This window comes from Schistocerca piceifrons, chromosome 1 (genome assembly GCF_021461385.2).
Source record: "Schistocerca piceifrons isolate TAMUIC-IGC-003096 chromosome 1, iqSchPice1.1, whole genome shotgun sequence".
In the NCBI taxonomy this organism is placed as follows: domain Eukaryota; kingdom Metazoa; phylum Arthropoda; class Insecta; order Orthoptera; family Acrididae; genus Schistocerca; species Schistocerca piceifrons.
In genome coordinates, this window is record NC_060138.1 from 216,250,707 (window position 1) to 216,266,920 (window position 16,214).

At 39.5% G+C, this 16,214-nt stretch overlaps 1 protein-coding gene across 3 annotated transcripts in view; it reads right to left on the reverse strand.

Annotated features, from left to right (window-relative positions):
• The window catches only part of LOC124804498 (spermatogenesis-associated protein 22), a 119,790-nt gene that overhangs the window by 65,823 nt on the left and 37,753 nt on the right, over window positions 1-16,214 (reverse strand). For all 3 annotated transcript variants that reach the window (XM_047264757.1, XM_047264758.1, XM_047264760.1), the window contains one exon: window positions 14,444-14,531. In XM_047264757.1, coding sequence (XP_047120713.1) covers window positions 14,444-14,531 — 88 coding nt within the window. The remainder of the gene's footprint in view (window positions 1-14,443; window positions 14,532-16,214) is intronic.

Consider the following 16,214-nt stretch of genomic DNA (forward strand, 5'->3'; position numbering starts at 1 on the left):
GGTAGTGAGTTTTGTGGGATCAGCAAGACGAGAACGTCAGCTGGGCAGGGTCTGGGTTCTATGAGCGGTTGAAGAGGAGGAACACTGTGAGTAGGATAGGGGTCGGACAATGGTGCCCCAAGGGGCCAGTAGCATGCCAACAGGCTGGATAACTTATGGAGGTGCTGTCTGGAATGCTTATCCAGGTGCTGGAGAGCAAGGGATTCAATTCCAAAGGTGTGATGTATGTAGTAAGGATTGCACAGATTCAGTATCTTGCGGAGTGTGCCAAGGTCATTCTGGGATGCCTGTGCCATGGGGATGTGTTTTTTCGGTACCAGTTTTGTGAGGTACAAAGATTGGTGGAATCAGAAAAGGGGAAAGTCATATCCCTGTGGAATGCCTAGGTCCAAGACCTGCCCAGTCCACCCACTTAACACTTCCTATTCCAGTCTTACCACAGACTTATTCTATACCAGCAGAGGTCAAACCACCTGTGAAAGCAGACATGTCATATAGCAGCTATGCTGCAGTCATTGCACAGCTTTTTATACCGGTATGACTACCAACCAGCTGTCCACCAAGATGAATGGCCACCCTTATGCTATGGCCAAGGGCAAAATAGACCACCCTGTGGTACAAAATTCAGTTGAACATAACATGTTTGATTTCAATGGCTGCTTCACAACTTGGGCCTTCTGGATCCTCCCCTCCACCACCAGTCTTTCTGAACTGCGCAGATGGGAGTTATCCTCAAAACACATTCTCTGCTCCCAAAATTATCCCAGCCTCAGCATACGATAATCTACTGTCGCCACAACCTCCACCCAACCATTTCCAGCAACTCTTTTCTATCGCCTCCTCTCAGTTCTCATCCCCTCTGTCTCATTTTGCACTTCCTCTGCCACCATACCCACCAGTCTTATACCCTCTCTGCTCCTCTCCTTCTACGCTTCCCGTTTCTCCCCTTACCCCCACTCTACCCCTTACAGCACTGCCTCCCAGAGCTGCACCAGGCAGCCTTGTTCAGGCACCTTCTAATCCATGCTCACACACCACACAGCTCTCTTCTCTCTATGCATCTTGCAACAGGACGTCCTCCTCTACCATTACTTTTCCTCAACAGTAGTTGTCAATGGCAGTATTATTTTTCAAATTTTGGACAGATGCTTTTCTACTTTTCTGAAAACTTTCATATAATTTTATACACAATATGTTATACTTCAAGCTAAAACTTATGAAAAGGAATTGCTTTATTTTCGATGTTACAACCAACAAGTACTAGCTCTGAATGTACAGTTAAAATTACCTTTTTTACATACAACTGAAATTATGAATTATTTGGCACACCTAAAATTTCTATTATTAATTACGCAGTCTAGTACTGTTTACTATGTTTATTTCTGGATTCATTTCTGAAAATAATTGAAACTAATAGAAATTCATTTGTCAAGAAAAATGGTAAACCCTTTGGAATATTGTTATTTCCACTGAGTGAGACAGTAGTAAACATGCTTCTGATGTGATCAAACAATGTAATTTCGGCTTTGTTAATGTGAAAAATCAAAAGACTGTATGATATACTAAAAAGTGCCAAAAATAATAACATAACAACAAAATTCTGCAACAACAATCTTCAAATTTATTTAGATCAATTCAACCATGAGGACCTAAAATGTGAGAATTTCAGCTTCAAAAATCAGACCCCTAGAAAATAAGAACTGGAGCCAACTCTATGTGAAAAGGTAAGTAATAAGTAAACTAGAAAGTTTATTGTAATCTTCGTTCCTCTCAAATCTTCATAAAAGACTAATGTGGACAACAGCTGCAGCTAAAAAGAAGAGGGTAGATTACAACCTGTACTCTGCTATCCCAATCCCTCACCCCCTACCCAGTCCATTCCCGTTTTCTGCTTTTGTTCAATGCAACAGTTGCAGTCTGGCTAAAGCACCCAGAGATAGTGGTCATGTGTATGTGAGGTGTACCTGCTCGTGTGAATGTGTAAATGTTTTCCTTTGTTTTCTGAAGACAGTTTTGGCCGAAAACTAAGTGTGTAACAGTCTTTTCATTGTGCTTGTCTGCAATTTGACAGTCATCTTTATGGTGAGTCACAATCTATTTTTTTCATAATTGTTGATATTCTGACCTGGACTTCCCCTTATTTGATTTTGCCTATTGGCTTTACTTCCATCCCACAATCCTGTAATGTTTTCCTTTGTTACTCTTCTCTAAAGTATTATTTACTCATTATCCATTCTTTCTCTTCATTCCTGCCCCCCCCCCCCCCTCCTCCATCGCCTTCCCATTGCACGCGTTCTGACATCCGAGCCACTCTTTATCCACAGTCTCATCCACACACAGCTATGCGACTGTGTGGTATTGTTGGTGCAGTTTCTCATGTCCCAAATTCTTCCCATCAATAATTTTTATTATTCCTATTGATCCCATCATGTATTTTCGTATGTTATTTTCCACAACTGCCAGTGCCACACACAAACTTGTGAACCTTGACATAACCAATCCGCAGTTCCCCTCTCTCTCTTTCCATTCATCCTTTTTTCCCACTGTTTTGTATATTTTTTAAGTATTTCTATAATTTTTACATATTTTCACATATTTGTGCATATTTTTACGTATCTTTGCAAATTTTTGCCTGTCTGTGCATATTTTAAGTGTCTTTTTCTATTATCCAGTCCCCCTCACAACCACCTAACACCTTCATTTGCCTATTTCCTATGTCATTTCCTGTTTCCCCAACACCTTCCCTACCACAGTTGACCCCTCCTCCATCTTTCTGCACCAGTTCACAAAAGTGTTCGTTTCCCAAACTAAAACCTAGTCCCACATCCTGATCCTTAAATGCTGCTTAAGACCTGTACTGCAAAAACATATCTCCAACACACAGGCATCCCATAACAGCCTCCACTCCCTCCATAAGATACTGATACTGTGCAATCCATACTACATACATCACATCTCGGAAAACTGAATCCCTTGGTCTCCAGCACCTGGACGAGCATTCAAGACAGCACCTCTATCAGTTATCCAACCTGCTGACAACCCACTGTCACCTTGCGACACCACTGTCCAACCTCTGCCCTATCCACAGTGTTCCTCATCTTCAACCCTTCATGACATCCGGACACTGCCTAGCTGACCTTTTCAACTTGCCACATCCACCAAAACTTCCTGCTAACACTCTAAAAATTCCAACCCAAAACAAACCTGGAAAACTGTTTTTAACCCTTCCAACAAAATCATCAGCCCCATACAAGATTCAGTCCTATCCGAAGACCTTACATTCAGCCCCACAACCAAATTTAACTGTGGCAGACTCATCAAAGATGTAGTCTCCTTCTCCCGATCCCAGCAATGGAAACACTTCACTTCATTGCCACCAATCCCTCCAACCAAAAGCCAATCTAATCTCAACATGGAACCCTGCCTCTCCCAGTTCATACCACCATCCAATCATGGACCTCCCCCCCCCCCCCCACCTCCTCCCCTGGCCACCCTCTATCCTAACAGACAACTACTTCTCCTTCAGAGGGAAGGTATACAAACAGATCCCGATCCCAGCAATGGAAACACTTCACTTCATTGCCACCAATCCCTCCAACCAAAAGCCAATCTAATCTCAACATGGAACCCTGCCTCTCCCAGTTCATACCACCATCCAATCATGGACCTCCCCCCCCCCCCCCCCCCCACCTCCTCCCCTGGCCACCCTCTATCCTAACAGACAACTACTTCTCCTTCAGAGGGAAGGTATACAAACAGATCCGCGACACAGCCATAGGCAACCACACGGCATCCTCCTATGCCAACTTGTTTATGAGCCATCTAGGGAAAATCTGCGTAGCCTCCCATTACTCCAAACCCCCGATCTGATACATGATCTGGACTGAGGGCCAAGATATCTTGTCCTCTTTCTTTCACAACCTTGACACCTTCTTTCCCATCCACTTCACCTGGTCTCCCTCATCCCAGTGTTCCACCTTCCTAAATGTTGCCCTCCTTCTCTCTGATGGCTGCATCCACACCTCCGTCCACATTAAACCCAACATCATTAATTGTACCTGCATTTCAGCAGCTTCAATCCCTTCCACACCAAAAAATTCCTCCCATACAGCCTGGCCAACTGGGGGCAGCATATCTGCAGTGACAAGAACTCCCTTGCCCGGTGCGCTGAAGGTCTGCCAAAAGCCTTCTCAGAGAGGCACTATTCCACAGACCTAGTCCACAAACAGTTTTCCTGTGCTATATCCCCCCCCCCCCCCCCCCCGACACACATACACCCAATCATTCCACCACCCCCAAGAACTAATGACAAAGGAGTGCCCCCTTCATCACTCAGTACCTCCCTAGACTGGAACAACTGAACCACATCCATCTTTATGGCTTTGATTACCTATCATCATGCCCTGAAACGATGGATGTCCTACCCAAGATCCCCCCCACCCAGTTAAAGTGGTGTTCGATCACCCACACAACCTCCATAACAACCTAGTCCAGCCTTATGCCAATCCCAGCCCCTTCTCGCAGGGGTCCCTATGGAAGACCTAGGCTGAAGACCTGCCCAATCCACCCACACCATCAGAGGCTGGGAAACCTGTGAAAGAAGATATGTCATATACTAGCTCTGCTGCAATCACTGAGCTTTTTATACTGTTAGTTCAGCCACTGCCGAACTGTGGCCAAGAGCAACATATGGCACAACATGTAGATGAATGTAACGTGCTTGATTTCAATGGCTGCATCACAACCTGGTCATCTGGATCCTCCAACCCACCACCAGCATTTCTGAACTGCGCAGATGAGAGTTATGATTACAACACTTTCTGCGCCCTTAAAATCATCCCAGCCTCAACTTATGATAACCTACTGTCTCCACATCCTCTGCCCAACAGTTTCTACTCCTGCTGTCTTATCACCTCCTCCCAATTCACATCCTCTTACCCTCATTGTGCACTGCTCTCTGAGAACATCACCAACAGTCTTTTCCCCTCTGCTCTTCTCTCCGCTTCCTCTTCCCCCTCCACCACAGCCACCTGACACTGTGCCAGGTAGCATTTTCTGGCTCCTTCTAGTCCCTTCTCGCTCTGCCGGACAGCACTCTTCTCTCTCCCTCCCGCTTCTCTGCCTTACTCCCAATTACTACTTCCATCCAACAGTTGCAGTCTGGCTAGAGAGGCCGGAGATAACAGTCATCTGTGTGTGAAGTGTGTCTGCTTGTGTGAATACATGCGTGTTTTCCTTCCTTTTCTGAAGAAGGCATTGGCTAAAAGCTAATTATGTAACAGTCATTTCATTGTGCCTGTCTGCAATATGATGTGTCATCTTTACAGTGAGTAGCAATCTACCCTTTTCATAATTATACTAAGAATGACTTTCATAACTTAAACTGGAAAATGGGCACAAATGTGTATGATTTAAAACTAGAACCGAAAAGTGACATACTTAGTTTAAGGTCAGATTTAGACAGACAGGTTGAACAGATAGAATTAATGAAAACTTGTTTTGAAAATTAGTTAGGAAAAACAGCAAAGGATTTTGGATCAAAATTAGAATCCATCTGATGCTGACAAGTTGTCAAGTAAAAATGTAACTGAGAAAAAATGTAATATGGGAACGGAAGTTGTGGTTAATTGCCAGACAAGAAAGTCCAAATTGTCCTGGTGATGATGCTAATGAAATGGTTTCCAATATAAAGTGTGTGTATGCTGTTGATGTCATTGATATGATGATAGTGCAGATTAGATTAGATTCAGTTCCATTTTCGTTCCAGAGACCCAAAAACGAGATGATTCTCTTGGGTGAGGAACAAGTTAGAAAGTATAACATAAAAACATAGAACACCTGAATATAATACTCACTACCATGATCATTTGTCAGGAGATTGACAAAATATGTGAATACATTACAGTATACGGGAATTGCTGATTTTTACTGAATTAATACACTGGTAGGAAGAAACACTGTTATGCACATTTAATAAATTTGTCATACACAAAATACCTAATATTAACTGTTGTGACTAAGTGCTGTCAAAACTGAAATACAACAGATGTTTGTACTTAAGTTGGTCTAACAGTCCCCCTTTAAGATATTCATCTATAGTTTAGAAGGAGTTACTTATCAAAAAGTCTTTCAAACTCTGTTTGAACTGTGCTTTATCTGAAACCAAATTTTTTATGGTTGCTGGCAATTTACTGACAATGTGTGTTCCTGAATACTGGACCCCTTTTTGGACCAAGGTAAGTGATTTTAGGTCTTTATAAAGATTATTATTATACCTAATATTGGTACTCTGTACGGAGCTATTGGTTGGAAACAACAGAGACATAATATCTACAACAAATTCCATTAAGGAGATAATACTGTATACTGAGAAGCGTGATTAGAAAACCCAGTTGCTTGAATAGGTTTTTACATGATATTCTTAAATTTACACCCCAAATGAGTCTTATTACATGCTTTTGCACCCTAAAAACTTTTGCTCGGTTGGATGAGTTACTCCAGAATATGATCCTATATGACATAATAAAATGAAAGTAAGCAAAGTACGCAAGTTTTTTTTTTTATATTTATATCTCCTACATCTGGCAACATTCATATTGCAAATACAGACTTGCTTAGGCACTTGAGAAATTCTGTGGCATGCCCTTCCCTTAACTCCAGAAATTTGACACTATCAACCTCATCGATCTCCATGTCTTCATATGTTACACACATAGTGGAAGGAAATCTCTTACAGGTTCTGAGCTGCATAAGTGGATCTTTTCAAAGTTTCATGACAGTGAATTAGCTTTAAAACATTTATTAATGTAAGTGAAAAATTGATTAGCAGCAATTTCTAAATCTGTACTTGACTTACCATTTATTGCAACGTTTGTATCATTCGTAAACAAAACAAACTTAGCATCTGACAATGTAACAGACTAGAGTCATTTATGCACACAAGACAAAGCAACAACCCAAGATGGAACCTTGAGGAACACATAAAGGCTGATTGCTTATTCCACGTGTATTTTGCAATGACACTCTTTGTTTCCAGTTAGTTATGTAGGGCTAGAACCCTTTTGCAGCCCTATTAATGACACTATAATTTTATAATTTACCTAAGAGAATGCTGTTATTTGCACAGTGTAATGCTTTTGTCAGGTCACAAAAAATGCCAGTAGCCTCTAAGTTGTTATCTAATGAATTAAGTATATTCTCGTTGTGGATGAAAATAGCCTTCTCTACAGGGTGGTCCATTGATCGTGACCGGGCCAAATATCTCATGAAATAAGCGTCAAACAAAAAAACTACAAGGAACGAAACTTGTCTAGCTTGAAGGGGGAAACCAGATGGCACTGTGGTTGGCCTGCTAGATGGCGCTGCCATAGGTCAAACGGATATCAACTGCGTTTTTTAAAAAATAGGAACCCCCATTTTTTATTACATATTCATGTAGTACGTAAAGAAATACGAATGTTTTAGTTGGACCACTTTTTTCGCTTTGTGACAGATGGTGCTGCAATAGTCACAAACATATGGCTCACAATTTTAGACGAACAGTTGGTAAAAGGCAGGTTTTTTAAATTAAAATACAGAACGTAGGTATGTTTGAACATTTTATTTCGGTTGTTCCAATGTGATACATGTACCTTTGTAAACTTATCATTTCTGAGAACGCATGCTGTTACAGCGTGATTACCTGTAAATACCACATTAATGCAATAAATGCTCAAAATGATGTCCTCAACCTCAACGCATTTGGCTATACGTGTAACGACATTCCTCTCAACAGCGAGTAGTTCGCCTTCCGTAATGTTCGCACATGCATTGACAATGCGCTGTCGCATGTTGTCAGGCATTGTCGGTGGATCACGATAGCAAATATCCTTCAACTTTCCCCACAGAAAGAAATCCAGGGACGTCAGATCCGATGAACGTGTGGGCCATGGTATGGTGCTTCGACAACCAATCCTCCTGTCATGAAATATGTTATTCAATACTGCTTCAACCGCACATGAGCTATGTGCCGGACATCCAACATGTTGGAAGTACATCGCCATTCTGTCATGCAGTGAAACATCTTGTGGTAACATCGGTAGAACATTACGTAGGAATCAGCATACATTGCACCATTTAGATTGCTATCGATAAAATAGGGGCCAATTATCCTTCCTCTGATAATGCCGCACCATACATTAACCCACCAAGATCGTTGATGTTCCACTTGTCACAGCCACCGTGGATTTTCCGTTGCGCAATAGTGCATATTATGCCAGTTTACGTTACCGCTGTTGGTGAATGACGCTTCGTCGCTAAATAGAACGCGTGCAAAAAATCTGTCATCGTCCTGTAATTTCTCTTGTGCCAGTGGCAGAACACGACGTGCAAAGTCATCACCATGCTTATTCCTAGTGCGTAGAAATATGGTACGGGTGCAATCAATGTTGATGTAGCATTCTCAACATCGACGTTTTTGAGATTCCTGATTCTTGCACAAATTGTCTGTTACTGATGTGCGGATTAGCCGCAACAGCAGCTAAAACACCCACTTGGGCATCATTTGTTGCAGGTCGTGGCTGATATTTCACATGCGGCTGAACACTTCCTGTTTCCTCAAATAATGCAACTATTCGGCGAACGGTCCAGACATTTGGATGATGTCATTCAGGATACCGAGCAGCATAAACAGCACACGCCCGTTGGGCATTTTGATCACAATAGCCACACATCAACACGATATCGACCTTTTCCGCAATTGGTAAATGGTCCATTTTAACACGGGTAATGTATCACGAAGCAAATACCGTCCGCACTGGCGGAATGTTAAGTGAAACCACGTACTTATACGTTTGTGACTATTACAGTGCCATCTATCACAAAGCGAAAAAAGTGGTCCAACTAAAACATTCATATTTCTTTACGTGCTACACGAATATGTAATAAAAAATGGGGGTTCATATTTTAAAAAACGCAGTTGATATCCGTTTCACCTATGGCAGCGGCATCTAGCGGGCCAACCATAGCGCCATCTGGTTTCCCCCTTCAAGCTAGACGAGTTTCGTTCTTTGTAGTTTTTTCGTTTGACGCTTATTTCGTGAGATATTTGGCCTGGTCACTATCAATGGACCGCCCTGTTTATCAGAACCCTTAAAGAACCCAAACTATAAATTGGACAATATATTATTTGCAGTCAGGTGCTTAATGAGACACTTGAACACAACCTTTTCAAATATTTTTGAAAAATCCAGCAAAAGTGGAATTGGTTGATAGTTCGATGGTATCCCTTTATCCCCCTTCTTGTAAAGAGACCTAACTTCAGCACATTTTAACCAATCTGGGAATGTACCACTGATAACAGATTGATTACACAAATAACTTAAGACAGACCTCAGTTCACATGAGCACTCTTTGCATAACTTCATTGTTATGTTATCATAACTAGTACAAATAGTTTGATTTTTAGGATTTTATGATGGATGCTACTTTTTTGGGAAACGTGTATGTCATTTCCGTTTTATTATTCATAGAGACTGGTCTCACATAATCCACTGCACTGTTTAGAGAACCTAAAACCCAAAGCTGTCAGTAACAGAAACAAAGTATTACATGCACTTGTTACCAATGTCTCATTTATTTTAGAGATATCTCCTCCTCTTCCTTTTTGACCCCAACTGTTCCGTCTTCACCATATCTCTTATAGTTTTTATTTTGTTGCCTGATTTAATTATCTTTGCCTCATAATAAAGCTGCTTAGATTTCTAGATTACTTGCGTCAATATTTTGCAGTACTCTTTGTAATGCATTACAAGGCTAACATCAGATCTGTTCCTAGATAGTAAATGCAGTCTCCTTTTGTCCCACGATTTCTTTGTTCCTTGTGTAATCCAAGATTTATTTTTAAACTTCTGTTTGATGTGAGTTACCTTTAGGGCAAAACAATTTCCAAATGACGAAGTAACTTTATTAGTGAATGCTTTGTATTTCCCTTTTGTGTCAGAAGTATTGTAAACATCTATCCAGTTCATGACTGAGCAATCTCCTAAAATTCTCAATTTTTTACTGATTTAATACTATCCTGCCCTCACATTTAAAAGATTTTTTATACTGACAAGTTTCAACATTTAACATAAGATGCTGCATGTCATGATCAGATAGCCTATTTACTATTTGTTTTGTGATATGACTTTTTCCCTAGATTTGTCTACAAAGATATTATCAATAACAGTCTCAGGGCATTTACATACCCTAGTTGCACAATTCACAGTAGGAATTAAATTGAATGAGAGTGTTATTGATTGCAATAACTATTCACTTACAGAGCTTTTCAATAAATCCACATTAAAATCACTAGCAACCACTATTTCCTTGTTTTTTACTGTAAGGTGGAGCAACAGAGTTTCCAGATTTTTTATGAAGAGGTTAAAGTTTCCTGAAGGTGCTCTGTACACACTTACTATTATAAAGGACTGATTATGAAATACTACTACCGTTGCACAAGCTTCTAAGTGCTGCTCTGAGCAACAATTTATTAATATCAACATTCTCGAAATTATTTCCCCATATTTTCTCTCCAAAAGTAAGAGGCTAACTTGAACCCTGTAACATTAACATATCTATACCAGTGGTCACACAATGTTCAGAGAGGAAAATTATATCAACTGGTTTGCTCAACTCTAATTCTTCAACACAAATAAGTAACTCATTAAGCTCAATCCTTGGATACTCTGATGCAATAAGGATAACTAATTTTGTGCACTGACTCATTTGCACCTGATTGAACCTAATTTATCTGTCGATTTTTTAATATCTACAGTTTCAATCAGAGGCTCTTTGCATGAATTGTGTACATTAAAATTTGCTTTCTGGCTAGCTATTTTATCAATTGAATGTCACTTTCAACCTGTCTCTGAATATCTTTTGTTTCTGCCCTCCCTACCCTACAAAAAACTGCTGTTCTCTCACTTGTAACCACTGATACTTTACCAAATGCGATAGCACCCATCCTTAAGTTATTTGCTATTAGCCCTAACAGTTGTTAATATAAATATTTATACAGTTTCTGTTGACATAGTGTGTATGGAAGTAGTGAATGAATTTATTCAAAGAGTGGATGGAAGTGTAAATGAAAGTCAGTTTGAGAATGAGTACAGAATCTTGGAGATTAACAATAATGTAAATAATTTGCCATTAACTGCATGTAATGTAAGTGATGGTGAGATATCTTGTGCGCAGTTAGTAAATGATATGAATGCCAAACTCGCAATGACACAACGAAAGAGGAAATGTTTCATTCATATCAGATGGCCATATTTAAAAGTAAGTTAACCATTGAGGGGCAGTTAAAAGTGATGACAAAATGTTTTAAGCAAGTTGGTAATAATATTAGAAGTTAAATAATAGAGAGATTGTATGATATCATCTTTAATTTTTGTTCTAACTTAGACCCAGTGCAAGATTGCTTAGTGAAAGGAAATGGCACAGAAAATATAAGGGAAAAAATGTTGAATTGAAAAGTGTACAGGTGGTCAATGAATGTGGTAATAATATAAATGACCTTGCTAAAGGAAAGTGTTAAGTTTCTGTAGTTAGTAATAAAGTGAGCAAAAAGAAATTCGTAAAAGTCAAAGCAAGCAATGCTGCGATGAAAGGTGCGCAAACTGAAAAGAGAAAGGTTGTTAAAACAAAGACGCTTATCACTAAGTTTCCAACTGTAGATGTGGACAAGTTATTAGAAGCTGATAATGAGGGAACGGTGTGGTGAATGTAGAAGACTTATTGGAGTTGACAGAAAAGTAGATAATTTTCAGAAAGACATGTTCAATATAAATATGCAATTCAAAATGTGGACATAGCTGTTGTGAAATGTTCAGAAATTTTGTTGTGTTTTGTAGTGGAATGGGTAAGGTTTTGAATATGAGTAAGGTTCCGCTCAGTGTTCTAAAACTAGATGGGCAAGCAGAGAGGTCACATTCATTGTTAACCCATTGGTGGTTAGGGGGTTCACTGCTCTTTAGTGACAATTATCCGAATGACTGCTTAACCAAACTGGTACTCACTCCCATGTGCCGCCCTCTCCTGCTATGGTCTTGCCCCTCCCCGTAGAATAACAGGTTGCCAACAACAGTATCCATTTGCACTCTGTTATGATCATTTGTGTCAACTTTGTCGTGTAAAGTAAATTTGCAATGTAAAATGTCTAAAAATGTAAATGTATTGTCATTTCTATGAGAAATAAATACAAGATTATTAAAGGGATAGAGGAATATGAATCTGCAAACAAATTATCGAATAAGTAAAATGATGGTAAGTCGACACAAATACTGGTATAAAAAGCAAAATATAAGCTTTACAAATTCTACTGATGGATCGGTATGTCATAAAACTATGAAATTTGTCAAGAACATAGATCCAGATGATGCTGTTTGCAAGTGGTTTAAACAAAAAAGATCACAAGGGCAACCTATCTCTGGTCCCATTCTATGTGGAAAGGGAATTCAATTTAATGAAAACCTTGCCGGGCTATCGAATTTTAAAGCAAGCATGGGCTGATTAAAAAGCTTTAAGTCAAGACACAGCATTTGTGAGCTCCAAATACAAGGAGAAAATCTGTCTGCTGATTCTTCAGCAACTGATACTTTCAATATCAGCCTAAGGGATGTGTTGAAGAAAGAGGATTGTGCTCTCAAAAACGTTTACAATGCTGACAAAACTGGGCTCGATTCGAAATTTTGACCACGAAAAACTCTTCCTTCATATCATGAATTAGCAGCACCTAGTCATAAAATAAGCAAGGATTTCTTTACTGCTGGTAACCACCAAGTGCCTATGCTTATTACTGGTAAAAGTAAGAAATCATGCTTTTTCAAACAAGTTAAGACATCTGTTATGCCTATTTGTTTACACCTCATAAAAGAGCACCTGAAAGGTCAGTATAATATACACTGAATGGTTTATGGAATTCTTTTTTTCACCATCTGTAAAACCTCAGCTATTAAATGATGACAAAAGGGACACTGCAACATTTCAATAACATATTCCAATTTAATTGAAAACTAATGATGCAAACTGCGATAATTTGCTACAGCAGATTTTGCCTCAATGCTTGCAACACTACACTTACATGAACTACATGATATACATCAGTAATTGATTAAGTATCTCATTAATAGTATGCAGAATTTAACATCATGTAACATGTTTTTTGAAATGGCAGCTGCCCTTGTAAGTAGGGTACTTCTTCCAGGGCAGATCCATACAATAGCTTCATGAGGTTTCCCACATTCCAAAATCCACACATATTTCACAAGCCAAATTACTGTTAGCACTTATAGTCAAACCTAAACAGCAAAATTTAACCTAGTCATTTTTAAAATGATTACGTAGTTCTCAAAGTCAATAAACATCTTTACACCAGTCTTTAAATAGTTGAACCCCACCATAAATACTCAGTACTGGGTGCACTTGTAAAAAATGAACACCCCTGTTGGTATCTGAAATAACGTTACAAAGTCTGGAGTCAAAAAGCTGCAAAGGAACATCTACATTGAGAAAGTCCATGCCTAGCTGTCGTATTGCATGAAACTTCATCGGATTCTTCTTCCTCATCCACCCTACAACCCGGATCTCACACCTTCCAACATCCACCTGTTTAGGCCAATGAAAGATGCACTCCGCAGGAAGCAGCGCACGGATGATAAGGAGGTTATTCATTAGCAAGATGTTGGCTCCAATGTCGACCAGTAGTGTAGTACCATGTGGGTAAACAGGCCCTCCCAGTATGGTGACATAAGGCTGTTACACTGGATGGAGATTATGTTGAAAAATAGAGTTTTACAGAAAAAGAGTGGAGAATAATATGGTGCATTGGAATCCTGAATAAAACCAACCTGCTTTTTTTTTTACAAAAAAAAAAAAAAAAAAAAAAAAAAAAAAAAAAAAAAAAAAAAAAAAAAGGGTGTGTCTCGTTGCTATAAACAGAATGCAAAAGACTTTCATATAAGAGGCTATAAATACCAGCATAACACAGAGGGGAAAATTAGTATAGCTATTCCAAGACAAAGACTGGTAAAAGCAGCCCACTTCCCCCAGAGTAAGCACCCTAAAAGGGCACTAACAAACTGCCACCCCTCAGCATGGTCCATGTTGTCTAAATTATTTTTACAAAAATATATAAATGGTTGGCTGAAAATACATTCTATTACATAAAAGAATTTTTTTAGGTACAGATGGTGAACATGTGTTAAAATTTAAAACATTTACTAAACATCCATAATCGTGTAATTAAGTATATCGATGTTATGTAGGCAAGATGGAGGCTATTTTGTTGTATTCATGGTCAGTGGTGGCCAAAGATGAATAAAGACATCTTCTGGTTGCTTCACTTTCTTTTCGTCAGACAGCGTATTTAAGAAAATGTAACAGGCCTTGTTTTAATCTACCTTGCAACAAATGCTTTTCTTACCTAATCTGACTATCATGAGGATATCCAACTGGTGGGTTGTAGCAACTATAAGCAGATGATGGACCTGGTTGTGGATTCTGGTACAAGCCTGTAAGGGAAAAAATCTTTTAACCAGATTAACGCAAGCCCAGCGCAGGTAAAAGAAATCAATGTAGCAATCAAGCATTCACACATACACTGTGGCTATCTAAGCAATGTGCAACTAAACATAAAATCAAGTTAACTGATTGTCCTTCCTTAGATATCCAAAAGTACAACCAAATTACATTTTGTGGCGATGACTACAATTAGAATGAATGCACGTAAAACGATGAGGTGCAAATGGTGCACTTATTTTTTTAAAAAAAGTTTTTCATAACCTTGTCACCTTTAACGTACTCTCCATTATACATCATACATTTGTCCAATTCATGAATTCAGAGAAAACAAATAAACATGCTAAACTGGCAGAACCATTGTGTTCCTGCAATGCCAATTAATATTTTAAGCACAAGTCATCCTCTCATACTGGATGATGGACTAAGGGAAATGGACACTTCAGAACACATCTAGAAATTGACGTAGAAAGCTGTGACAGTTGTGATGAGGAGGACAGTCACGAAATTCAGGGAATGCGGAGACTGAAATTCCTCTTACATTATCTTTCACTGTAAATGTGGTGGCCAGACAGTGCTGCCAACAGCATTGCTCTCTTATTTATTTTAATTTTTTTCTGAAGGCAGCATCACCACAATAACTATAGCACACCCTATAAAGAAGGCAACCCAGGCCATGGAGTCGGTTTGCTTACTCCAGCCATATACTGTTCAGATGCCACATGGAAGCTAATCTTACTATGATTATTGATGTGGAACAGTTTACAAAGTAGATACTAATTCTGACAGGGCCTGTTATATACTCTGTTGATGATTAGCTAGTCTCAGTTAACAGTGTCAGTATACTTTTATCAGTGCTAATATGTTTTGACATGTGTTGCAATAAACTGTGTTACATGGACTCCTCTACAAGATGGACTTATCAAGCAACAAATGTTGTTGGGACTGCTATAAAACTAACAGGAACAGAGGAAACTTCTCCAACTGCATTGCAGCCAATATCACCAGCGACCCCATTACCCCCTTTTAATGAGAGAACTATCAGAAATACCCTTATCATCTTTTTGATGTACACTGGGAAATGAACCCAACAGTTCAGCAGACACTGCTTTTTGCTTGGTCTTCTCAGAGAATAGTTTTCTTCACAAATTGTGCTCTCTGTAGAACTCCAATACTCCACACTTTTTCAGTACTTGTGAGTTGATGTCTGCAATACTGTAACAAACATACACATGTAGTTGTAGCATGCTTGCAGATGCTTCAATTATAGAAGTTCCTGCCACAATCCTACTCAGACTGGGTGACAAAATTGAAACACTGAAGTCAATATTGTGGATCTGTTTGCAAGAGTCCTCAGTGGGGGAAATCTTATGCAGGCTCCAAGATTCATGATTGCATCATAAAAAAAGCCTCAGATAAAGAGGTTCGAGCACAGGCATTATGTTAGCGAAACCCACCATTATCTGAAGTTTTGGCATAAAGTAATGAATCAGTTCAGGCATTAGAACAGCACCTTCAGTGCTGTCAGCATGTGGCCATAATGAACAGTCAGGTCCTGGTCATGCCCCATCTAGCTCTGGTACCTCCTCCTACCATGGAATGTACACATGTCACCTGGCCACTCCCCAAACCCCACATATACACTGAAGTGCCAAAGAAACTGGTATAGACACGTG